The sequence below is a fragment of the Lepidochelys kempii genome, chromosome 3 (genome assembly GCF_965140285.1).
Source record: "Lepidochelys kempii isolate rLepKem1 chromosome 3, rLepKem1.hap1, whole genome shotgun sequence".
NCBI lineage: Eukaryota > Metazoa > Chordata > Testudines > Cheloniidae > Lepidochelys > Lepidochelys kempii.
The window spans coordinates 105,866,987-105,891,804 of record NC_136382.1 but is presented as its reverse complement, the minus strand read 5'-3'; the positions used below and the strand labels follow the sequence as shown (position 1 = coordinate 105,891,804).

Below are 24,818 nucleotides of genomic sequence, written 5' to 3'. Positions count from 1 at the left end.
TAACTTGGTTAGATCAAAAGTTACTTTTATGTAAGGCCCAAAAAAATGGTTACTCACCTCGTAACTGTTGTTCTTTGAGATGAGTGGTTCATGTCCATTCCAATCAGGTGTGCGCGCACCGCATCCACAACAGCCGGAAGATTTTTCCCTTAGCAGTGTCCATAGGGTCGGCTTGGGTGCCCCCATGAAGTTGAGCCTTCATGGCTCCCAATATAGGGCCCTGCCGACCTGCCACCCCTTCAGTTCCTTTTTACTGCCGGTGGTGGCTAGCTGGAACACTTGCTTTGCAAGCGGTTTGGGTAGTGTCCACTCTTCGTGTTTATAGTTTGTCGTAGTTACTAGTGTGTGTTAGGTGGTAGCAGTAATAGTAGTTCTTAAGTTTCCTTTCGGGGGTTCCCCCCACCAACACTCCCCCAGTACTGGGGTATGCCCCAGTCCCCAGGGTTCAAGCTCTGCGAGGACTGTGGAAAGTTTATGCCTCAGAGTGACCCGCACTCTTCCCGTCCATGGTATCTCAGGGAGAGCCACCAGATGGAGAGGTGCAGAATTTGCAAAGGGTTCCACCCTAGGATCTTAAAAGACCGGGATCCAAAGGCTCAAGGGCCTTCTTAATGGAGGCAGCACTCCAGCCCCAATCCAACCAGGGTCAGGAGAACCCACTCCCAGCACCTCCTCTCTGGTGCCGACGGTGCGCGAGCCAGTGCTGAGGAAGGATCCCAAGAAGTCACAGCACCACCATGGCTCCACCCAGAGACTATCTTCTGTGAGGCACTGGTCTCAGTCCCTGGTGCCCCAGAAAAAGAAGAGTCCGGAGAGGGATCGCTCTTCCCCGTCCAAGCCCAAGGAGCCTGCGGCAGGGACACCCAATTCGGGCCATGTCACCTTGGCTCCTCCACCTCCCAGAGTCTCGTCAACTCCTGCCCCCACCCAGGGACCAAACCTACCCTTGCTAATGGGCGTGTGGGTCTCCAACGAAAGGGGAACTAAATATGGAACAATGATACTTATGAACGACACACACTTCCTTTTTAAAGTAGTGATACATTTGGTTATATATGACCAAGAGCTACAGAGATGCTCTCCATCCATGCAGCTGCTCTTCTAACTGTGCTGATTAAACGCTACCCCCTGTACTTATTGATACATTTGCTTTGGACTGGTGTAACTGGTAAGTAAACTCTTCTAATTCTTTTGATGTGGAGGCAATGTTGGGTTTTCTTAATGAATCTGGACAAATGACTCAGTCAGGATCTCTAGGTGTTTTCACAAATGTATAAAGTTTTGTCATTTCCAAATGTTGGTTGGTTTTATTGTCTTTCAAGGTTCTGAATTAGAAGCTAAGACAAATGTTTCCCATTAAAAATAATTTTATAGCTATATCATCAGTCACTTTAACTAATGTAAAAAGAAAAGGAGTACTTGTGGCACCTTAGAGACTAACCAATTGATTTGAGCATAAGCTTTTGTGAGCTACAGCTCACTTCAATGTGTTTTAGTTCATTCTGTTATAATGCTAGAATAGGTAGTCTGGCTGTATCACTGAAAGAGGGAAATTGGATGCTTCTGAGGCTTGTTAACTGGTTCAGATTAGCATGAAAATTGTTGCCCAGGGTGGATAAACATCAATTATTATTTTTTTAATAAAAAAATCAATTTTTTTATTTAAATCGAATTTTTTTGATAAAATGCTTTTTGAGGGAAAAACCTATCTAAAGATAGTTTTAATTAAGATACATTATAGCTCAAAGATATCTCATCATGGAATGCATCAATGTCCACTGAATGCATCCGATGAAGTGAGCTGTAGCTCATGAAAGCTTATGCTCAAATAAATTGGTTAATCTCTAAGGTGCCACAAGTCCTCCTTTTCTTTTTGTGAATACAGACTAACACGGCTACTCTGAAACCTGTCATCATGGAATAGGGATTATAATTCTAATTCTATAGCATGAGACAATATATTCATGTAATGTTTAAGAAAAGTTTTGTAAATGAGTTTCAATAGTTCACGAATTAAGGACCCAATCTTATGGGGTTCCATAGGCTTTTGTATAGATTATTTAGGTTAATCTCTCTATCTACCCAATGGGACTCCATGCTCAGTCTAGAAGATACCATCAGAGATGCTTAGTTTTGCAGTTCTCAGAAATGTGGATGTGTGTATCCAGAGGTAACATGCTTGTTAACAGCAAAAATGTTTTAAAATAAATAATATAGATGAGAAATAACAGACCTCAAATCTATTGTCCCTCTGCAAATTTGTGTACACAGAGCCAATCCCTTACCTCTCTCTAAAAGTGCAAAGTTTCAAAAAGTTCAATGAATAGAAGATTGTTGGGGGCAGAATAGATTTGGACAAGGAAAAGAAGTCTGGAGATAAATGTGAGAAGCGAGGGACATATGCTTGTTTTGTTAAAATATTATATGTTTGTTGTTGAAGAAAAAAATCCAGAACACTTAATCACAGGTTTCAGAGTAGCAGCCGTGTTAGTCTGTATTCACAAAAAGAAAAGGAGTACTTGTGGCGCCTTAGAGACTAAGCAATTTATTTGAGCATAAGCTTTCATGAGCTACAGCTCACTTCATCGGATGCATTATGTTGTTTGTTTTAGTTAAATAAATCAATTTAAATGTCTGTCTGGTGATGTTCTCCTAATACAGCATGGCAAGAAAATCCTCCAAATATTAATGATTAACCTGTTGAATTGGAGATGATTCACCTCCCAATGACTTCATAAATATCTGCTTCGATTACCTTTAGTAAATGAAATAACCAAACAAGCATTCATTTTCTGATATAGCTGTAAAGTTTTTTCAAAATAAATCACTGTTTAAAAATGTATAGTGTGTACCTTCTAAAAATGAAACCTACATCCATCTCTGAGTTGTGAAGAACATGTCAATGTCAATATCAATTTGATTTAACTCAAATCCACCCTGTTGTTGCCATCTGACAAATGTTCAGTTTCTTATGTGGCATAAACTGGTAAATTTCAGATCACTTTTTACTGGACAGGAGTTGACATCACAAACCAGCACAACAAATGGAACCTTGATTGACCATTAAGATGTTAATATTTTCAATGGGCATACAGAGCCTCTCACTCCTTAGCATGTATATGGGCACTGCATAAATAATAAATATTAACAATAATAATCCCTATAGTTTATGGTTGAGACGTGGGTGGGATGGCACTGGGGAAACTAGAAACTGCTGATGTAGCTGTGCCTGTGAATTGACTTAAAATGCTTCAATTTTCTAGGATGTCAATGTGGACCCTGTTACTGGCACTAAATTCACTATTCTGTAAAAGAAAATAATACCACAAATTACAATTTAACTACTTTAGTTCTGTATGTGTGTAAAACAAATGCTTTCTATCCTTTATTACTTTAGTTTCAGGAAATCGAGAATTGCACGAATTAATTAAACCACAAAAGGTCGAATTTCACTCATTAAACTTCAACAATACTTTGCTTTGGCATCCTGGGAGGGCTGCCACAGGTGACATCATCTACTTTGTGCAGTACAAAGTGTAAGTACAGTGAGGAACTCCCAGCTCCTGTTTGTCTTTATGCCTGTGGTAGCTGGGCTGAGAGTGAAACTGAGCAAGAACTGATTTTTTTTCAGTTCACTGGCAGTTCCAAAAAGTCAAGAACAAAATTGTTTTGGGTTGACCCAAAGAAAATGCTTTGCAAAATATTGGGCAAACTGAAAAGTCAAAGAAAAATTTGTTTTGGGTCAAAGTGGTTTTGTTTCAGTTTTGAGCTTTTCAAATGGTTTTATGATTATTTATTAGTAAAGTAGTGTTTAATTTTGAAACAGTCTTTTTGAATGCAAAAATGTTCAAATGAAACATTCTGACTTCAAAGAATGTGCTGTTTTCCCCCTCCACAACCATTCAATGAAATTGACAAGAATTCGCAAAAGGGTTCACTGCTGCTGAGTCTGCATTTTTCACTGAAAAACTTCACTCTTCTCTTCCTTCCTATGTTTGGGGAATTGCCGTGTTCTGTTACCTCAAAAGAGGTGATTTAGTCAATTGCTACAAATAGCACAAAAGATGACTTTTTAGAACCTGACAAAGGGTGATGTCAAGTCACTCCCTGCAATGTGCTGAGCATCTTCATCACTCATTGTCTCTGGGGTGGAATGTGCTATCTCACTGGCCTACATTTTCAAAAGCAACTAGTTCGCTTGCGTGCCTCAGTCTTTAGTTGTCCAATTTTTGAGACACCTTAAAAGGGGTTGGTTATTAGATATACTGAGCTCCTTCCCTCTGGGTGAAATTCTGTGGCCTGCATTGTGCAGGAGGTCAGACTAGATGATCAAAATGGTCCCTTCTGACCTAAATATCTATGAATCTATATCATGTAGGTCATCCCACATGGAGGCACCTTAGATCACTAGTCACTTTTGAAAATTTAAGCCACAGTGCCCAGCAATAGGAAGTGAGAAACAAGACTTCATTTGCTGATTGGAACCGCAGGAAGCCTTAGATGGGCAATTTGACATTTTGCTGACATGGAAAAATATCTAGTAGGCTGCAGCTAGCACCCTTTATCTAGAGGGGAAAAAAGTGCCATAGGTTTTTAATAACAAGAAGCGGTCAGCACTTCAGTTTTATGTCTCCTTTAGAAAAATACAGTAATACACTTCGGAAAGCACCTATGACATCAACTTTTCCTGCAATCAACTTGGATGAAAAAGCTATTTGCCATGGCAGATCTGAGGATCTGGTGTTTGGGTGCAGCTCAGCAACTGGATATGGAACTATAATGTCAGAACCTCCACAACTTTAAACCAATGGTCAAAAATTACCAAAGTCTACACCTTCTCTCCCTCTCCTCCTTCCTCCCCCTCCACAGATATGGGCAAAGCCTGTGGAAAAATAAAGAAGAATGTTGGGGTATTCATGAAGTTTTTTGTGACCTAACACATGAGACATCTGATATCGGAGAACCTTATTATGGCAGAGTGAAATCTCTTTCAGCTGGAGTCCATTCAGATTGGATCACCAGTAGCAGATTTACTCCGTGGAGGGAAAGTAAGTCTGAAAGTGTTTAGCCATTCTGTATCCAGAAATATGGGCTCCCTCTTCCAGGGATGTCTGTTTTTTCCCCACAACTTGTAATTCTGAATAGTCACTTCATAACTAAAAGTTTAACAAAAGAAAAATTATTATTACATTGCAGACCAAGTTAACATTGTGATTCTTAAATCTTAGCATATACCTTTTGTTTCACGCTATGATCTTTTTTGTTCTGAATGCACATTTGTACCCACAAAATAGGTTGCTAGAAGTCTAAGCTCTATTGCTTGTGACTGCGATTGTTTGCAGCCTTGGTACTGTACTCATAGTTGACAGCAAACACAAAAGTGCTGGTGCAAAATTAGAGGCCTCACTGAAGATACCCTCTACAGTGCTAAATGCTTGTTGTCTTTAGCCTTCTACAGCAACATGTAAAGGTTTCTATAGTAAGAAAGAACACATTATGTCAAATTTGTTCTCCTCCACATTGCTGGCTTATTGATCTCAGAGTATGTTAATTCCATGAGAAGGATGGGGAAGTTCCTTTTTCTGCCGAAAGAGTGAATTTAGCAAAACTGAGCTATGAGCTAGCTGGCAGTGGGTACACTTTGTGCTTGTGGAAGATGCCCACTTCCCTAGAGACTGGACTATATATAACTACCACCAGTCCGAGCCGACTCACATTCAATGCTTCTGTTTAGAGTATGCTGCCGAGGAAATAGTGAAACTGTTGAACTGCTTGGGGGGGGGGGGGAGGAGGGAGGAAAGATTCCTAGGTGGCTCTGAGCTATAAAGGTCAGTAAAATTCAGTTGCTTTAGCAAGTAAGACTCTCCGTGCAGGGTAAAACAGCTGTGTAGTATTGCTGTACAGTACACCCATGCAATCTGCACCAGGTGGTGGGCAGATGATATGTTTGCTAAATCAGGGTGTGGCAGAGGAGCAGCAAAAAGATGTACAAGTCCAAGGGTGAAGCATGTGTTATCCAGACATCAGGTGTCAGAACCTTATTCAGAAACAGAGCATTAATAGTCAGACATCTAGGTCTCAGGAATCCGCCATTCTCAAAAAATTGCTATTACAAAACAAATACTTTATACAAAATTCCACTTAGCTTGAGTACACACGAGTACTAATTAGTTGCCTATACATAACTGAGAAACCAGAGGCTGATGCTCTTTAACTTAAGAAACGGGTATCTCCAAGATAACTAAATGGCATGGAGCTGGAACAAGCACTCTCATTAGCATTCAACACCACGGCCACGTCTGGACAAAGGATCGAGAAACCTGAGAGTAAGGGGGGAAATGTGTCCTCCTTAAGGTATGGAAAAAAGGAGCAGAAAGTCAAGAGTTATTGGCTACACTGGAACATCCTGCCAGTAGTCTACACCAGCACCTGTCAAGTGCAAGTTCAGTGCCTTCAAGAACACAGTATATCTTCCAATGAAGGAACAGTTTGTAAAGCTTGTTGTATAGCTGGATCATCATCCTTTACTGCACTGCAATTTCTTCTATGTGTTGTTTCCTAATTGCATGCTTAACTTTCTTGCTAATGCATTTCCTTCCACCTGGGGCCAGGGGAACAAGTCTGAAGGGAAGTTCATAGCAGATGAACCTTTGTTTTGGCACAGTAGGTTTACAGCTTTACAGTATTTAGAAGTTGGTAAATGTGTAACTTTTTCTTTTGACGGTATATATCCTAGTGATGATATACAGAGAAGCAGCAACAGAAAAGGTGATAGCATGCTTTTCTAGCTCACTTTTGTTTGGTACAGTTGATCTCATGGATCTGTGAGAGTCAGTGTTAGGGGGCTTATTCTTTCACCCACTTACTTCCCTGGTCCTTCTTGCATGAACAGAGAGCAACAATACCCGAAGTCCAAGGGTTCAAACAATTCAATGTTTATTGGGGTGAACTTCCAGCAAGCATGATTCCAGTTTCCTTCCTTAGTGTCCCCCTTCCCAGCTCTGACACCACAGAGCCTTAAACCTGTGTACCTGTTCCCATTCTTGCCCTTAGCTAAACATGATTCCAATTTCCCCACCCCCATTCCCTGTTCTCATTCCCCCCTTTTCTTCCTGACTGACTGCAGACTATATAGTAAAACTTGAGTTCTGCTTAGCTATACCTTAACCAATCATTTTCCTGAAATTTAACTAACCAATCCTAACATATTGTAACATGATTATGTAACCAATTATATCCCACCACCTTAATTAGTTTACACCCAGCAAAATTAATTATACAGCAGACAGAAACAATCACAGAACCAGACAGAGATTATCCAGACAGACAATAGCAAAGTGGGAACTATAATGACAAAAGAATACAGAAGTGAGGATTTCACATCCCAGCTATTGATAAGTGAGTTCTTGCCAGACAGGATGCTATCAAACTAAGTTTCCTTTTACATCTTCTAGGCACTTCCCTTTCTCTGGAGGCGATAGGCATTATCAGGACAGGATTGTATTCGTAACAGCCCAACAGCACCTTATTTCAATGTGACTAGTTTGGAATGTGAGGATGTGACTGGTCGCTTCCCAGCTTATGGCTGCCTCTGCTGCTTAGCCAAAGGCCTTAGCCTAAGAACAGGGCCTCAGACGGTCACAATAAGAGAAGGACCTTACGCTGGCAGCCAGTGATTTTGATTCTTTCTTTTATATCTCTATAACTAGCCAAGTGATAATAATACACCTAAATTCTTAGCATATAGGCCTTTACAGGTAGGCCCGAATATCTATATCCTAATAGTCAGACTGAACAATCCTCATTACAATTTAAGGGACTGACGTTTTCCTTAATCATTTGCTTGTGACTGAGACTAAGCTTTGTCCCAGAGACTAGTATTTTATGACAGTAGCTTGGGTGATGAAACATGTTCACCTGTTTCACTTTCATGGGTGGTGGAACAACTTTTAGAGTGGGGGTGCTGAGAGCCATTGAACCAAGCTGTAAACCCTGTGTATAATGGAAGCCACTTCAAGCCAGGGGATGCTACAGCACCCTCCTTCCATCACCTTCCCCCTCCAACTCCACCCACCCACCCAAAAAAGAAATAACATTGGGTTGATTCTGCCTTACCATGTCATTGGGAATGGCACAAGATTTAACCCGTAGCTATTTAAAAACCCAAATGTTTTTCAAATATGTCAAAAGCTCCTGTCCTCACTGAGGACTATGTCCATGGCAAGACAGTTGTTTTTAAGGTAGCCATTTTGAGTAATCCAAACACACAGACAATTCTGAAAGTCCTAGCTCATGAAAATTCCCTTTTGCTTACAACAAATATACCTTGTGAACAGCAACATGGAATTTTACCAAACTTTCACAAGTTTTCATCTTTTGAGCTGATATTTCTCATGGTTGTAAATTAAAACTTTGCACTATTTAAAAAAAAAACCTTAAAAGCAACCCATCAGCTGTAAGTACCGCTTTACTAGCATGATGCCACTATACAAAGATAGTAACATTACAAATTAAATTATTTGATGGTCTATTTTTCCCCCAATTGCTTACAATTCAGGAATGTGAGGTAAGCATTAATCAGTTATAATTATTTTCATATTTTTGTTTATTACTGTAGCAAAAATAGGACCTCCATCAGTAAATGTGACTCCTAGAAACAAATCCATAAAATTAAAGCTCCAGGCTCCAAATTCACCTTATACAAGGAGAAGAGGCAGCAAGATACCAATGACAAACTATTATGATCTATCCTATCGAGTGTTTCTAATCAGCAACATGCTAGATGAAGTAAGTGCACGTTCATATACACATTGTACTTCTAAAAATTTAATTATGTAAGCCTGTGCAAACCCCTCCTGTTTTAATAGAGCCGGTGCTAGACATAAGAAGGGCAATTGCTTAGGGCCCCGACCAGCTCAAGGGGACCCCTTATTCACTTTCTCATTTAACGTGGACTATATAACAAGTTTATTAGTATGTGGGCGGGGGGGAGAGGGCAAAAAATATTTCTGCTTAGGGCCCTCACTGGGCTAGCACAGCCTCTGTTTACAATTGAATTAACCCTCCAGATTTTCTTGTGCATAGTTAAATGAATGTAGAGGTTTTAGAAAATAATTCATGACTTTATTATTGTGTCGCCAACCTTTATCCTATCCCTTTGTTAGTGTGTTTCAGCTCTCCTTTATCATTCCTAAATAAGCTCTTTGCGGAGGGTCTTTTTGGATGCTACAAGCTAATAAATTATTTTATTTACATACTGTTGTTGGCTCACGCACATCCTAAACATGGCTGTACAGTGCTGCTGTCCTTAACGAAGCCATGCCATAGAAATACTTATTACAGAAGCATACTGATTGTGATTTTCCCCTTCCCCCTATATGTAGAAAAACAAAATACTGGTGTATGAAGGAACAGACAAAATTGTTAAAATAGAAGGTTTGAAACCTGAAGTCAGCTACTGCATAGTGGTTGAAACCTACTTGCCAGTGCTGGAGCGCAGCAGTGTGTACAGCAGTAGGAAATGCACGGTACCTCTATGACATGGTAAGTGAACAAAAGAGAAGCTGCATGGGATCCCAGAAGCTAGAGATGGTAAAGACCTACCAGACTACCTAGTCCATGCCCTTGCCAACACAAGATAGAACAAAAGGTCATATGAAACTGCTACTGTATTTGAAACTCAAGCAATATACCCAAAGCTTTCATGCACTTCTCTCAAAACTGTGTTGATGTCACAATTGTACAGGAAGCCAAAGCAGAAGAAATATGGTAGATACAGAACGTTTGATTATTTGCTTGTTGACATTAGTGCTTAGATCACCAGGAAAAACCCTCATATAAATAGATTAGGAATGCCCCTTATTTCCCTGTGATTAAATATGGATACACAGTATTATTTCCATCAGCTTTGATGGCCTGGAAGTAACAAATAACTCAGACCTGTAACTTAGGGTATGTCTACACTTGCAGAGTTTTTGCACTGTAAGTTTCACCGGTAATAGGGAACCAGTGAAAGTAAAGCACTGGTTTGTGTACTCAATTCTTCAGGCTTCAGAGAGCGTTTGCCTTAGCAGCACTTGCATCACCGATGAGAGCAGTGCTCTAGGGCAGCTATCCCACAGTGCAGCGCTCTCGATAGGTCTTGGGGGGGAGGGGGAAGTTTGAGCAAAAGGCGTTCTGGGTCCCTGCTCAGTGCCCTTTGATGCACTGGTTCATGTCCCAGCAGCCCTATTACTTTCTTGTTTCTTTCACGACATTTTTTAAAACCCCCTGCTGTCTGGCTTCTTTCCCTGCCACATCTACAATCAGGAATGGATCCTGCACTGCTGTCTGCTATTCTGATAGCTGTCACTTGCACATCGCACATGGCAGTGCAGCTGTTCTTAAACTTGCAAAGAGAACTGCAGTCAGAGATGCCCGATGAGCTGCCTGAAATGGAAATAAGTAACATTCGATTGCTTTTGGCATTAGCTGAGGAGCTGAGCACTGTGGACCCGGTGTTTTTGGGCTAGGGAAACTAGCTCAGAGTGGTGGGATTGTATCATTATGCATGTCTGGGATGACGACCAGTGGCTTCAAAACTTTCGGATGCGGAGAGCCAACTTCATGGAACTGTGTACTGAGCTTTTCTTAGACCTGTGTCGCAAGGACACCAGACTGAGAACTGCACTCACTGTCGAGAAGCTTGTGGCAATCACACTGTGGAAGCTGGCGACTCCAGACAGCTATCGGGTGGTTGCAAAGCGGCTTGGAATGGGAAGATAGACCGTTGGTGCCATGGTAACTCAAGTGTGCAAGGCCATTAATCACATCCTACTGCACAAGACCGTGACTCTTGGAAACGTGCGTGACATTTTGGATGGCTTTGCAGAAATTTGCTTCCCTAACTGTGGTGGAGAGATAGATGGAACGCACATCCCTATTGTTGCCCCGGCCCACCTTGGCACAGAGTACATAAATTGTAAGGGGGTACTTCTCCATGGTTTTTCAGGCACTAGTGGATCATCATGAGTGTTTCACTGATATTAATGCTGGGTGGTCCAGAAAGGATGTATGACACACGTATCTTTAAAAACACTGGCCTGTTCAGAAAGCTGCAAGTGGGGACTTTCTTTCCAGACCAACGGCTCACTGTTGGGGAAGTGGAATTGCCCATTGTGATCCTGGGAGACCCAGCTTACCCACTGATGCCATGGCTCATGAAGCCATACACAGGAAACTAAATGTCAGTAAGGAATGTTTCAACAACAGGCTGAATAGGTGCAAAATGGCTGTTGAACGTGAATTTGGCTGTTTGAAAGCGCGCTGGAGATATTTGTATTGTAGACTAGAAATGAGTGAGGAAAATATTCCCACGGTTATTGCGGCGTGCTGTACTTTACGTAACGTTTGTGAGGGGAAGGGCGAAAGGTGTACTCATACGTGGAGTCTGGCGGCCGAACGCCTGGCTGCAGCAGCCAGATACTTGGGCTATTAGAGGGGCACAACGTGTGGCAGTTAGGATCTGGGATGCCTTGAGGGGAAAGTTTTTGAAAATGAAAATCATTAAACTTTGCTGCTGTGCTTGGGAAAGGAAGTGTCAACAGCACGTGCTGTGCTGCCTGGAGGTTCTGTCTGCAATTTCAGTGACGTTGAAGTGCTAGATGACTTGTAGCTGTGATGACGTGTACAGAAATGTGAACACGCAAATAAAGCTCGCTTCTTTTTGAAAAAAGTGTGCTTTTATTTTAAAAACAGAGAAAACACCCCATGCACTTATATCAATCCTGAGTGATGGTGGGGAACAGAATGGGTGCCCGTATACCTCACAGCAGTGTATAACTCCAGCTGTCACTGGACAAGCTGTCTGGGGGTGTGGATTGTTGAGGAATGGAAAAATTTAAAGCAAGCCTATGAGAATGTGCAGTGGGAGTTTGGGGAGTGTATACAGAATTCTTTCCCATTTGCTGCAATGGGGGGTGGGCATGAATCAGGTCATTCTGCGGTATAATGAGAGAATGCAATGTATCTGTCTGATGCACCAGAACACTGATTAGCCTCTCCGTGGCTTCCCTATGGAGAGCATTATTCTCTTTTCAGTCTCTGTTCTCTCCCTCTTTCCACTGTGTCATGGTTTCTCTCCATTTATTTTTATCATGTGTCTCCACTTGGGAGTGCAGAATCACCTTATGAAACTTGTCTGCCTTAGTGCTTCTTGGCTGCTTTCTGATGCGGCGCAGACAGTCTGCTACAGTGGGGGGTGGTCTTCCACAGTCATTTCTGGGGAGACAAAAGCAACACATTGCTGTGAAACATGCATACAGGAATCACTGTGTACCTCGCAATACACCACTGGTAAGAAATCACTGTTTTGGTGACAGAAGTCAAGCACCCATGGTGCACAAGAACCCAGCAATGGTGAGGGAATGCAGGGTTAGAGGGTTTATTGCATACACCCATTCTGAAAAGGGCAAGCGTGAAGGGAGGGCACCCAGCACACAAACACAGCCACCTTAGTACTCTTCTTTGCCCATAACCTGCTTTATGCATTGTCAGAGCAAAGCAACTTATCAGAGCTCTGCTCTCCTGCCTCTGCCTCAGCAGCCAGTGGCTGCTCACACTGGCTGGACACCTCCAGGGAGGAGAAGAGGTCCTGAGCGCACGCAGCAAGGGGCTCCACAGCTTCCTCAGCCACCTCCTCTTCATCTATGACTCCTCCTGCTGGCGGGGGCCACTTTTCACTCCCTCCAGACATGCAGAAGTACCACTGGGCTCTTTGCAATGGAGGTGGGGTCAGCACTTAGGATTGCATTCAACTCACTGTAAAAATGGCAGTTTTGGGGCGCAGCACCAGACTGACAGTTCATAGAATCATAGAATATCAGAGTTGGAAGGGACCTCAGGAGGTCATCTAGTCCAACCCCCTGCTCAAAAGCAGGACCCATCCCCAATTAAATCATCCCAGCCAGGGCTTTGTCAAGCCTGACCTTAAAAACTTCTAAGGAAGGAGATTCCACCACCTCCCTAGGCAACGCATTCCAGTGTTTCACCACCCTCCTAGTGAAAAAGTTTTTCCTAATATCCAACCTAAACCTCCCCCACTGCAACTTGAGACCATTGCTCCTTGTCCTGTCCTCTTCCACCACTGAGAATAGTCTGGAACCACCTCTCAGGTAGTTGAAAGCAGCTATCAAATCCCCCCTCATTCTTCTCTTCCGCAGACTAAACAATCCCAGTTCCCTCAGCCCCTCCTCATAAGTCATGTGTTCCAGACCCCTAATCATTTTTGTTGCCCTTCGCTGGACTCTCTCCAATTTATCCACATCCTTCTTGTAGTGTGGGGCCCAAAACTGGACACAGTACTCCAGATGAGGCCTCACCAATGTCGAATAGAGGGGGACGATCACGTCCCTTGATCTGCTCGCTATGCCCCTCCTTATACATCCCAAAATGCCATTGGCCTTCTTGGCAACAAGGGCACACTGCTGACTCATATCCAGCTTCTCGTCCACTGTCACCCCTAGGTCCTTTTCCACAGAACTGCTGCCTAGCCATTCGGTCCCTAGTCTGTAGCTGTGCATTGGGTTCTTCCGTCCTAAGTGCAGGACCCTGCACTTATTCTTGTTGAACCTCATCAGATTTCTTTTGGCCCAATCCTTCAATTTGTCTAGGTCCCTCTGTATCCTATCCCTGCCCTCCAGCGTATCTACCTCTCCTCCCAGTTTAGGGTCATCCGCAAATTTGGCGAGAGTGCAATCCACACCATCCTCCAGATCATTTATGAAGATATTGAACAAAACCAGCCCCAGGACCGACCCCTGGGGCACTCCACTTGACACCGGCTGCCAACTAGACATGGAGCCATTGAGGGAGTTTGCCTCCCTCACCTTGTGGTAGGCGTTCCTCAGCTCCTTCACCTTCGCTCTGCACTGCATGATGTCCCTGTTATGCCCCTTCTCCTGCAAGCTGCGTGCAATCTGCTCGTAGGTATTGAAATTCCTGTGGCTGGAACACAGCTGGCATTGCCCAGCGTCCTCTCCTCAGACTCTGATCAGATCCAGTAGCTCAGTATTGCTCCAAGCAGGGGATCGTTTGCTACGTGGAGCAGCCATGGTCACCCGGGCAGATGAGCACTTGCAACAGGAAAGGGCGTTTCAAACATCCCGGGGCTTTACAGGGGGCAGGGCGGACGTCCATTTACCTGGCGTCAGAGCAGCAGAGGCGCTGGCCAGAGTGGTCACTTTTGGAACTGTGGGACTTGGGCTGGGGAGCTCATTTGGGAGACCGCGGAACTAAAGGCCTCTATCGTAAGCAGATATGGGTCTCCACATCAGTGCCCGAGAGCTGAAAGCGGTGCGCATAGCATGTCAAATATTCTGTCCTTACCTAATCAAACAATGTGTATCAGTCATGACGGACAATATGACAGCAATGTTCTATATCAACAAATGGGGGTGCATGCTCCTCTCCCCTGTGCCAAGAAGCCCTCATGCTGTGGGATTTCTGTGTAGAACATTCAATTCACCTGCAGCTGTCGTACCTCCCCAGGGTTCAGAACGAGCTGGTGGACCACCTCAGCAGGTTGTTCCACAGCCACGAGTGGCCCCTTTGCCTGGATGTCGCAATTTCAGTCTTCCAGAGGTGGGGGTTTCCCCTGATAGACCTCTTTGCCACGCGATGCAACAGGAAGCGCCAACAGTTCTGCTCCTTCCAGAATCACAGCCCGGGCTCCAGTGCAGATGCGTTCCTCCTCCATTGTGGAGGTTCTCTCCTATATGCCTTTCCGCCCATATCGCTCATTCACAAGGTGCTGCTCAAGATCCGCAGAGATCAAGCATGGGTCATACTGATAGCTCCGGCCTGGCCCCATCAGCACTGGTACACTTCCCTCCTAGACATGTGGGAGCCCCGATTACCTTGCTGCTCTCCCCAGACCTTCTCACACAAGATCACAGACATCTCCAACACCCCAACCTCCAGTCGCTCCATCTTATGGTGTGGAAGCTCCATGGTTAAATCCATTCAAGTTTTCCTGTTCAGACCAGGTCTGACAGGTCCTCCCTGGCAGTAGGAATCCCTCTAGGAGAGCCATGTACCTTGCCAAGTGAAAGAGATTCTCAATCTGGTCGGAGCAGCACCACTCGCCCCCAATGCTGGCGTCAGTGCCACACATTCTGGACTACCTCCTCCATCTGAAGCAGGAGGATCTCTCGTTGTCTTCTCTATGGGTGCACCTAGCGGCCATCTTGGCCTTCCACGCAGGCGTGCAGGGCCACTCGGTATTTGCTAACTCCATGGTCCACCAATTCCTGAAGGGGCTCGACAGGTTATACCCTCACGTCCGTCAGCCGGTCCCTGCCTGGGACCTCAGCTTGGTCCTTTCAAGGCTCCTGGGGCCCCCTTTCGAGCCTTTAGCAACATGCTCCCTGCTCTACCTCTCTTACAAGGTCGTGTTCCTGGTAGCAATAACCTCAGTCAGGAGGGTGTCTGAGCTCAGGGCCTTGACATCAGACTTTCCCTACACCGTGTTCTATAAGGACAAGGTTCAGCTCAGGCCTCACCCTGCTTTCCTCCCAAAGGTCATCTCGCAGTTTCACATCAACCAGAACATCTTCCTCCTGGTTTTCTACCCTAAACCTCATTCCAGCAGCAGGGAGCAGAGACTCCACTCTCTGGATGTCTGCAGGGTGCTGGCCTTTTACATCGAGAGAAAGAAACCATTCAGAAAGTCGTGGCAGTGGCGGACAGGATGAAAGGTCAGCCCGTTTTGTCCCAATGCATCTCATCATGGATCGTGTCCTGTATCCGTGAGTGCTATGACCTGGCAGATGTTCCCACACCACCCATCACTGCGCACTCTACCAGGGTGCGGGTTTCATCAACAGCGTTCCTGGCTCAGGTTCCCACCCAGGAAATTTGCAGAGCCGTGACGTGGTCCTCCATACACACTTTCACCATGCATTATGTGACTACCCAGCACGCCAGAGATGATGTGACCTTTGGAAGAGAAGTACTCCAGTCAGTGGACAGCTCCAATCCCACCTCCTGAACTTGGCTTGGGAGTCACCTGATTGGAATGGACATGAACAAGTACTCAAAGAAGAAAAAAACATCACTCACGTCTTGTAACGGTGGTTCTTCGAGATGTGTTGTTTATGTCCATTCTAATACCCACCCTCCTACCCCTCTGTTGGAGTAGCCAGCAAGAAGGAACTGAAGAGGTAGCGGGTTGGCAGGCTCTACATTGAGCGCCATGAAGGCGCCACTCCAGGGGGTGCCCAGGCCGGCCCGACAGATGCTAAGGGAAAAATCTTCCAGCCATCATGCACATGTGTGCGCACACACCTGATTGGAATGGACATGAACAACATGTTTCAAAAAACAAGAGTTACGAGAAGTGAGTAACCAGGTTTTTTGGGGTGGGTTTTTTTTTTTTTTGCTCTTTAAATGGCAAGTGTAGACATGCCCTTAGTGATTGTAAAGCTCTGGCACAAAAAGGGGCTATAAAAGTTGTTGTTTGTTCAGGGATTTACAAAGCTCCCTTCAACTTCTAATAGTAGTTAGTGTCTGGGTCATCCTATGGAACACTTCATACTTTATGTTCTCATTTGTTATATTTCCAAGCCATGTGCTTTATAGGCACCAACTATCAAATTTCCCTTTGCCGAATCTAAAGTAAAGAACAAACTCAGTTACTTTATTTGAAAAACCACAGCAATAAATCTGTTTTATCCATTTATCTGGCCTCCCACCACAGCATGTTGGTGCTTCACAAACGTTAGTGACAGGGAATTAGTATTAACCCATTTGGCAGGAACTGTGGCAGAGAGAGATTAAAGGCCTGATCCAAAGTGCACTCAAGTCACTTTCATCAATTGGCTTTGGATCCTGCCTTATATGACTTGCTCAAGGTTACCAAGGAAATCTATGGAAGTGCCAGGAATTGAACCCATATACTCTAAGTGCCATGGCAATCTCTTAACCCCAAGACTATCCTTCCTGTCCGTTTCATGTTAGACTGCAGAGTGGTGCCTTCTCAGGCAATTCAATCAGTGGCATTTTCTACAGAGGCAGATGTGGTGCTGAAGAATTTGTTTTCAGTGATGGAGTAGCTGCTTCTATCTGAAATGCTCCAGCTGTTCCAGGCTGGTGTCTTACCGTCACTTGCAGACTCAGAACTCCTGTTCAGGAGAAGTTCTGCATATAAAGGAATGCAGGATCTTGGTGTGTGTTGCCATTATCTTTTAGCAACTTACTCTTGCCCTTGAATTGTTATATTATTATGTGGATAAGAATGGCCATACTGGTCAGATCAAAGGTCCATTAAGCCCAGTGTCCTGTCTTCTGACAGCGGCCGATGCCAGGTGCCCCAGAGGGAATGAACAGAACAGGTAATCAAGTGATCCATCCCCTGTCACCTATTCCCAGCTTCTGGCAAACAGAGGCTAGGAATAACTGAACACATTGCTAACAGCATTACCTCAGTATCATAAGGGTTGCTGAGTATTTGGCTAACAGTGCTCTGGTGACTTTTTCATTCTTTTTTACTCCCAGTATTATAGATAACAGTGGAAGAGGACACACTCAATGCTTCCTTCTCTACCGGCTCTAGCGGTCAAGTGGACTCCTGTATTTTTGAATATTTGCAAGTCCACATTCAAATGTCTTTAAAATAACCAATGGCCTCTGATGCTTTAGCAAATCAAATTAATGTAACATTAAGCACAGGAAATAAAATCTTTATATATCACATCTTAAAACGTTTACAACTTATACATTCTTGCCATGTAAATCATTTCATTGGAGACCTTTTTATGTGTTTGAGATTTTCTGGTGGTTGAAAATATGCAGGAGGATTATTTCCAGAATTCATTTTTCTTTGAGCCTTGGAATTAAAAAAAAAAGTTTCAATTCTTTATTTCTATATCTACACTACCCATCACAAGCAGCAGCGTGTAGGTTGCTAGATGCTGCAATGACAGGCTCTGGGAGCAGGGAAAAGCTTCAGCAGCTCCCTAGTGCTAGAGCTGTTCACTGTAGGGAGGAAAGGCTCTGGATGGTGGGAGACAGCAGGGAAACCCCTGTGACATTACACCCCATATTCTTCACAGTAATATTATTATGATTGATTATGGGATAATTATGATGTATTTTATATAAGATAGGTCATGTGTGATATCACTGAAAAGGTTATGATTTACTGAACCTGATTATCCTATTTGTATGTATTTATCATTTTGTAGGAATATTGACTGTGTATCTGTATTACAAATATGTTTACTCATGGAGAGCACCCACTAGGCAGAATACACTCAGTCTAGATGGCTGGCTGGGAAGGGCCATTAGAGAAAACAATAGGTCTTGGAAGAGGCTAATCTCCTACTAGGAGGCCTTCCTAAGGACACTAAACAGCTTCTGAGTCAAGGCTGCTATGACATTACAGGTGCATGTGACCAGATCACCTGGTACTGGACTCCATCTTGGAATACTAGTGTTTTTCCACTGACGGGGCATGGGCTCCAAGCTTGGAGACAAAGGGTTCCTGCCCTATGCAAAAGCTATATAAGGCAGGAGAGTGATATCATAGTGGCTCTTCACTGACTCCCTGCCCAGAGGAGATTCTTGGAAACACCTGAGGAACAAAGACTGTACTGGGAGAAGTGCTGGACCCAGAGTAGAGGGATTTCTAGCCTGTGAAAGGTACACCTGGGGTTTTTAAGTGGCAAGCAAGTGCAGCTTGCCCCTTAAGAGCCTGAAGCCATCTTAAATCATCATTTTGGGTGATAATTTGCTACTTATATCCAATCTCTTTAGTATATTAAGCTTAGATTGTGTTTTTGTTTATTTTCTAGGTAACCTGTTTGGATCTGTTTGCTGTTCCTTATAATCACTTAAAATCTATCTTTTTGTAGTTAACAAATTTGCTTTTGCTTTATCACAAACCAGTGTGTGGAAGTTATAACTTGGGACAAAAAGCTGTTGTATATTCTCTCTCCACATTGAGAGAGGGGGCGAATTTCATGAGCTTACGTTGTACAGATCTCCGTGCAGCTCAAGACAGTATAATTTTGGGTTTACACCCCAGAGCGGGATGTGCACTTGAGTAGCTGGGCAGTTCCTTACCTGAAGCCTTCCCATACAGAGCTGATCTCAGTGTCTGTATGTAACTGCAGCTGGGTGTGTCCCTACCTGTATGTGTGCTGGAGGGGACTTGAGGGCCTTCACAGCACTACAGTGTAAAAGGAGCCCAAGTCCGTGGGTCAATTGGGCTCAGTGGTACCCCAGTTCCAGGTGGCACTCTGGGGGGAACCCATCACAACCGCCCTCTACCATAGACATTTCCCACTGTCTTTCCCTATAGCAGGGAAGGGCTCCAGCAGTGAGAGCAGCAGGACACTATACGCTTAAACATAGCAGTGTAGGCAGAGAGACACAGCTTGCGTGAATAGAGAGCCATGTAGGTACCGACCCAGGCACATCCCCACATCCTTTAGGTGTGTCTGTATTTGCCTAAGCCAGGCCTCAACTTCTACACTGCTCTTTATTACCCGTGCTAGGGGGATTACACATGTATGTGCACTACACAACACCAAAAGAAGGGTGCTGTGGAGTTGCTACTCCTGGGAGAATGCTATGCTAAAAAATTAAAAATTCTGCACACAATAGTTTACAATTCTGCAAAATTCTGCATATCTCATTTGTTAAAATAACACACTATCACACCAGTTTCAAATATTTTGGTAATTTACTTCAAATTACTTGTCAACCCCTAATGGCTGCCAGCAGCTCTGCAGCCTCAATTCTGCAGGGGGAAAACAAGAAATTCTGCATTGCACAATGGCGCAGAATTCCCCTAGGAGTAAACAGTTGCCTCCTCCCAGAACAATATAAAGAAAAAAATACAATCTCTAGAGAAAACGTGTGCTGTTTTTAAAATACACACTATGTCTACACTTCATCCTTTTTCTGGCAGCATATAGCCTACTACTCCCTGCCCCCAGTATGGGAATAAATAGCAATATAGCCAGCAAGACACAGCTTAGGCAAGCAAAGGCACACCTGCAGGATGTGGGTATGTACCTGGGTAGATACCCTTCATGTCTCTTCACTCACCCAAGCAGTGCCTCCCTCTCTACCCTGCTATTTTTAGCAGTGTTTTGTCCCACTGCCTGAGACTTCCCCTTCCACAGGGAAAGGGTCTGGCAGTTGGTTTCCCCACTTCCTCCCCCTTCAAGCCTTTCTTCTGCACAATGAAAGGTTCCAGCAGTGGGGAGCTACTGAAGTCTTTCCCCACTGCTGGAGTCTTTCACGGACAACATGTGGAGGTACACACAACAGTATGGATGCAGCTTGCTTTTCATGGCCGCATGTATCTCCACAATCACTACACACTGCCAGCACTGGTGTGTAGTGTAGGGGTAGACATACAGACTCCCTTTCTCCCTCCCTCCCCCTGCCAGGCCATCCTCACCAAGGCTGCGTTTTGTCTTCAAAGCTCAGGTGTAACTTAGGCTATGTCTACACTACCATGGTAAGTCGACCTACACTATGCAACTCCAGCCATGTGAATAACGTAGCTGGAGTTGATCTACCTTAGGTCGAGTTACCGCGGTGGGTTGAAACTCTCCCGTCAACTTACCTCACTCTTCTCATTGGGGGTAGAGTACAGAGGTCAACTGGAGAGCAATCTGCTGTCAATTTGGCGGGTCTTCACTAGACCCGCTAAATCGACTGCTGGTGGATCGATCTCAGCGCGTCGATCCATGCTGTAGTGTAGACATAGCCTTTGTGTTAGCAAAGCCAATCTATGACTGGGTAGGAGCTGAGTGACTAAACCCTCTGAAACATGAGCTAATCCAAAAGTCATAAAGGAACTGCCCCCTCACTCTACCAATGACAGCTAGGTAGGATGAAGGGGATGTTTGTAATGGTCGGTGAGACTCATGGTAAAACAGCATCTGAATCACCATCCACAAGGCTTGCTTCCTCTCAGTCTGAGAAATCAGTTTCTATTGATCTTCATGCTCAGCAGGGAAAAAGATTTCCAGCCTTAAATGTCACTCAATAGCCTTTAGGCGCAGTGGGGTGGAGAAGGGAAGTGACTTGTAGTTCTGTGAAAACTGCAACAAAGACGCTTCTATTTAATCCCCCTATTGCATCACCAGTTATCGTAAATTAGATGAAAGGAATTGGCAGCAAGGTATAATGTAAATCTGATATAAAATGGTTCATTATTAATGTATTCTGTTACTCAACCACATTTACTGCAATTTACATAAGAGTTATAATTTAAAGTGAATTGCTTCAGTCTGAGCAACACAATCCAAATGTATAAAAATGTGAAATTTTTTCATGCTATATTTAGCATTTATATTGTACTGGTCCATGTATCTACAAAACACCATCCAAACCTTGATTGAGCCATCCTGGGAAATACTGTATTCAGATTTTTTAAAAAAAAGATCGGTCAGAGGTAATCCATCTAGGCTTGGAGCAGGGCGGCACTTGTCAAGGCCAGAGAAAAGGATGATGCGCACGGGCAGCGGGTATAGTAGGCAAGAGGAGGCGGTGCCTCCCCTACCACAGCCATCTCTGCCGCCCGACACCTGGGCCATGGGGCCCCGCCCCCTCCTGCCTCTTCCCCTCCCTGCTCTGACCCTTCCCGGAGGCTCCCACGGCCTGCTGCTGCTGCCGCTGCCTAGTGAGTGTTCTTCCTCTCCTTCACTCCACCTTCCTCACACTTAGGAAGCGCAGTGTGTGAGGATGGGAGCGGCAGGTGGGGGAGTGAGGAAAGGAGGGGATTCCTGAGTTACTTTACAAAGTGAAAAAGCCTTCCAAACCAGAGACCTAGTAACAGATCACTGAAACAGTTAAAGGGCCATTTAAGTAGTAATAAAGCCATTTAACAGGCATTTGCCAACGCCCAGGAAGACTTTGGCCACATTCAGCTGGCTTTTATATTGTAGGAAAATGTGTTATGGGGTTAAAAACAGTTTCTAAGAGACCCATCAGTCATTTTCTGTACCAAGCAGAAGTATTTTTTACTAAGCTCGCTCAAGAAGGAGCTGACATAGCCAGTGAGTTTATTTCTTGATCTAGTATTTTTATTCAAACCCAGCTTCAGTAAACGAGTCTGGCAGGGAATTCTATGTAAGAAAGGTTATTAAACTACTGCCCGAATGCAGGCTGTCAATGACAAACACTTTTTCAAAAGGAGAGATTAGGCTTCAGGTTGGTGCAGGTAGCCTGGCTTTTCGTCTCTCTAGATACAGTATACACCCAACTCCCTGCCACACACAGAATCCATCTGGCTATTGAGCTATACTTGTTCAGTTCCCTTGGGGAATGTTATTAGTGCTTTAAGGTTAAAAGGGGGACGGGTCTCATGGGGGGGGGCTGCAGCAGGGTGAGGAGGTGAGTGGCGAGCCAGCTGCACGGCAGGTGTGGCAGGGGGTCTTGTGGTGGGCAGAGGGGTGAGGAGGTGAACAGCAGATGGGCAAGCAGCAGGTGGGCAGGGGAGGAAATGAGCAGAGGGAGGACCTCATGGCGGGGGTGAAGAGGTGAGCGGCAAGTCAGCAGTGGGCAGAGGTGGGGCCTGGGGCGGAGCAGGAGTGGAGTGTTGGTGGGAATGTGGCGGAACAGGCGCGACAAGGAGCTTGCCTCCCCCCAGGGGAATTTTCACCCACCACCCATGATGATGCAGTAACTGAGATGATGAGAGTCTGAAGGAGTGTTTTAGCTGTGTGAATGAACAGGAAATGCCATATCTTAGAGATGTTCTGCAGAAAGAGTTTGCGAGATTTAAACATATTATTTGTGTATTAATTTTGTTCAAATTCCAAAAATGGAAACCATACATTATAAAAGGTACTTGATCCTGGTATAAGGCTGTCTGTCATTTTTTCCACACTTTACTTTTCCATACCACTAATACTGGGGGCTCTCACCTTTTCCAAAAACCAGCTATTACACATCTGGCTGCTGGTAGCAATTGACTCATGAAGGATCAGTAACCAATTAGTACAAAGTAGAGAGTTCTGACACTGATCTAAATTATATGCATACATAGTTCTTTTATTAATTTATTTGAAGCTGTCTAGCTCTGTACACATGGCTAATCTATGTATCCAGGTCTTTTCTACCACTGTTCCCCTCATTGCCCACTCCCATTTTTCTTCCAATTGTTTTACACCAACAGGCTGCACTGGTTCTTAAACTAAACAGTGAGCTCTTGGGGCAGCAAGGTCTCTAATGAAGTGTTTCTACAGCACCTTACACAATGGAGGTCTCAGTTCTGATGGGACCCTCTGGGTGCTAATATAATGTTTGTGCAAATAATAATGCTTGTCTAATAAAAAGTGTGTGTTTATTATTAACTAGCTTTGGTCCATCCTATCTACTAGAATAGGCCATTCTACAAATTTCCTGTAAGGGCACTTTGCAAGAGTCAAAAACATATCTATGAAGTACAATGTTTTGAGACTTTTTGTCCCCTTCCATTGATATTTCTTGTCGGCATACAAGACCCTCTACATCTGTCGCACTTGGCAATATTTTCTAAGATGAACAATAATTCTAGTGTGAAATCTGAAAAACAGACTTGCTGCTTTTAAGCCAAACACACTGGTAGAAGTCTCTAGGCACTACTGCAATATAACTGATTAATTATAATACACAGCTATAGTGGCTTCTTGAGAGATGGGGACTCATGCAGTTTAGAGACCTATCTGTGGTATCTGGATGGGGAGTCTGTGATAGGATCATACAACCAGGCTATCCAGAAAGCAGCCTGTCTAATGACTAATAAGCCATTTGAGCCCTGTGGCGAGCAATGGCTACTTCATCCACCCCATCCCTCTTCCCCCAGGCTATGTTAAGAATGATAAAAAAAGTTATGGTAGATGTTTCTTACATGCCAAATCTTTCCTTCCCTTATATAAAAATATAGGTATATTTCACATCTGCTGCCACCGTGAGGGCTACTGGGATAGCCTTTTCACCAAAGTTCCATCAGTCATTTTCACCTCAGTGGCAGAGACAAACCATTCCAGCTTCAAGAGCAACAGATCAGATTGTTGCCAGTCGTTGGGTTCTGTAGAAACACCCTCACAATGGGAATGTACCTCTTCAGCTGTTCCATGTTAAGCAGCAGGACTAGATCAGTAATGTAGATATATTCATAACAAAGCCCCCAGCCGCCTCCATCAGCAGTGTCATGGCTTTGGCAGCTTTCTTGTTATGGGCACATTATTAGGATGGAAACCCAATGAATTACAAAGTGCATTGACCAAGGAATAGATGTCAGCAATCACGTGGGCGCTAAAAGCTTTGGTGATGCTGCAAGATCACCAATGACAGACAAATTGAATATTCAGCCAGACTGTATTAAGGACCTAGCTAGAGGCAGATCCCATAGTGCTAAAGGCCATGGGGGGTGTGTGTGTGTGTGGACAAAGTTCCTGTTCTACCTTGGTGGGTCTTGCGCTTATTGGCGGATTTGCTCACCTTGGAGCTTCACAGCAGCCCTCAGCTTGGCCATTTTTCTGAACCCACAGTCCAGGTCGACGACTCCTGCATCTGACCAGGAGTTGGGAGAATTTGGGGGGAACCCGGGCCCGCCCTCTACTCCAGGTTCCAGCCCAGGGCCCTGTGGAATGCAGCTGTCTAGAGTGCATCCTGGAACAGCTGTGTGACAGCTACAACTCCCTGGGCTACTTCCCCATGGCCTCCTCCCAACACCTTCTTTATCCTCACCATAGGACCTTCCTTCTGATATCTGATAATGCTGATATCAGTCCTCCAACAATCCACGTTCTCACTCTCAGCTCCTAGTGCCTCTT

At 44.4% G+C, this 24,818-nt stretch overlaps 1 protein-coding gene across 2 annotated transcripts; it reads left to right on the top strand.

The window, feature by feature from the left end:
• The first annotated feature begins 1,044 nt into the window (after nt 1-1,044).
• On the top strand, nt 1,045-17,700 carry IL22RA2 (interleukin 22 receptor subunit alpha 2). 2 transcript variants are annotated; one of them, XM_073337429.1, is made up of 6 exons: nt 1,045-1,168; nt 3,398-3,536; nt 4,870-5,048; nt 8,618-8,787; nt 9,384-9,543; nt 17,533-17,700. In XM_073337429.1, the coding sequence occupies exons 1-5, from the start codon at nt 1,075-1,077 to the stop codon at nt 9,537-9,539; spliced, it is 738 nt and encodes a 245-aa protein (XP_073193530.1). In that variant the 5' UTR covers nt 1,045-1,074; the 3' UTR covers nt 9,540-9,543; nt 17,533-17,700. The 2 variants fall into 2 exon arrangements, with proteins under 2 accessions (XP_073193530.1, XP_073193531.1); XM_073337430.1 differs by lacking the exon at nt 17,533-17,700 and adding an exon at nt 10,309-11,657.
• The last annotated feature ends 7,118 nt before the right edge of the window (nt 17,701-24,818 follow it).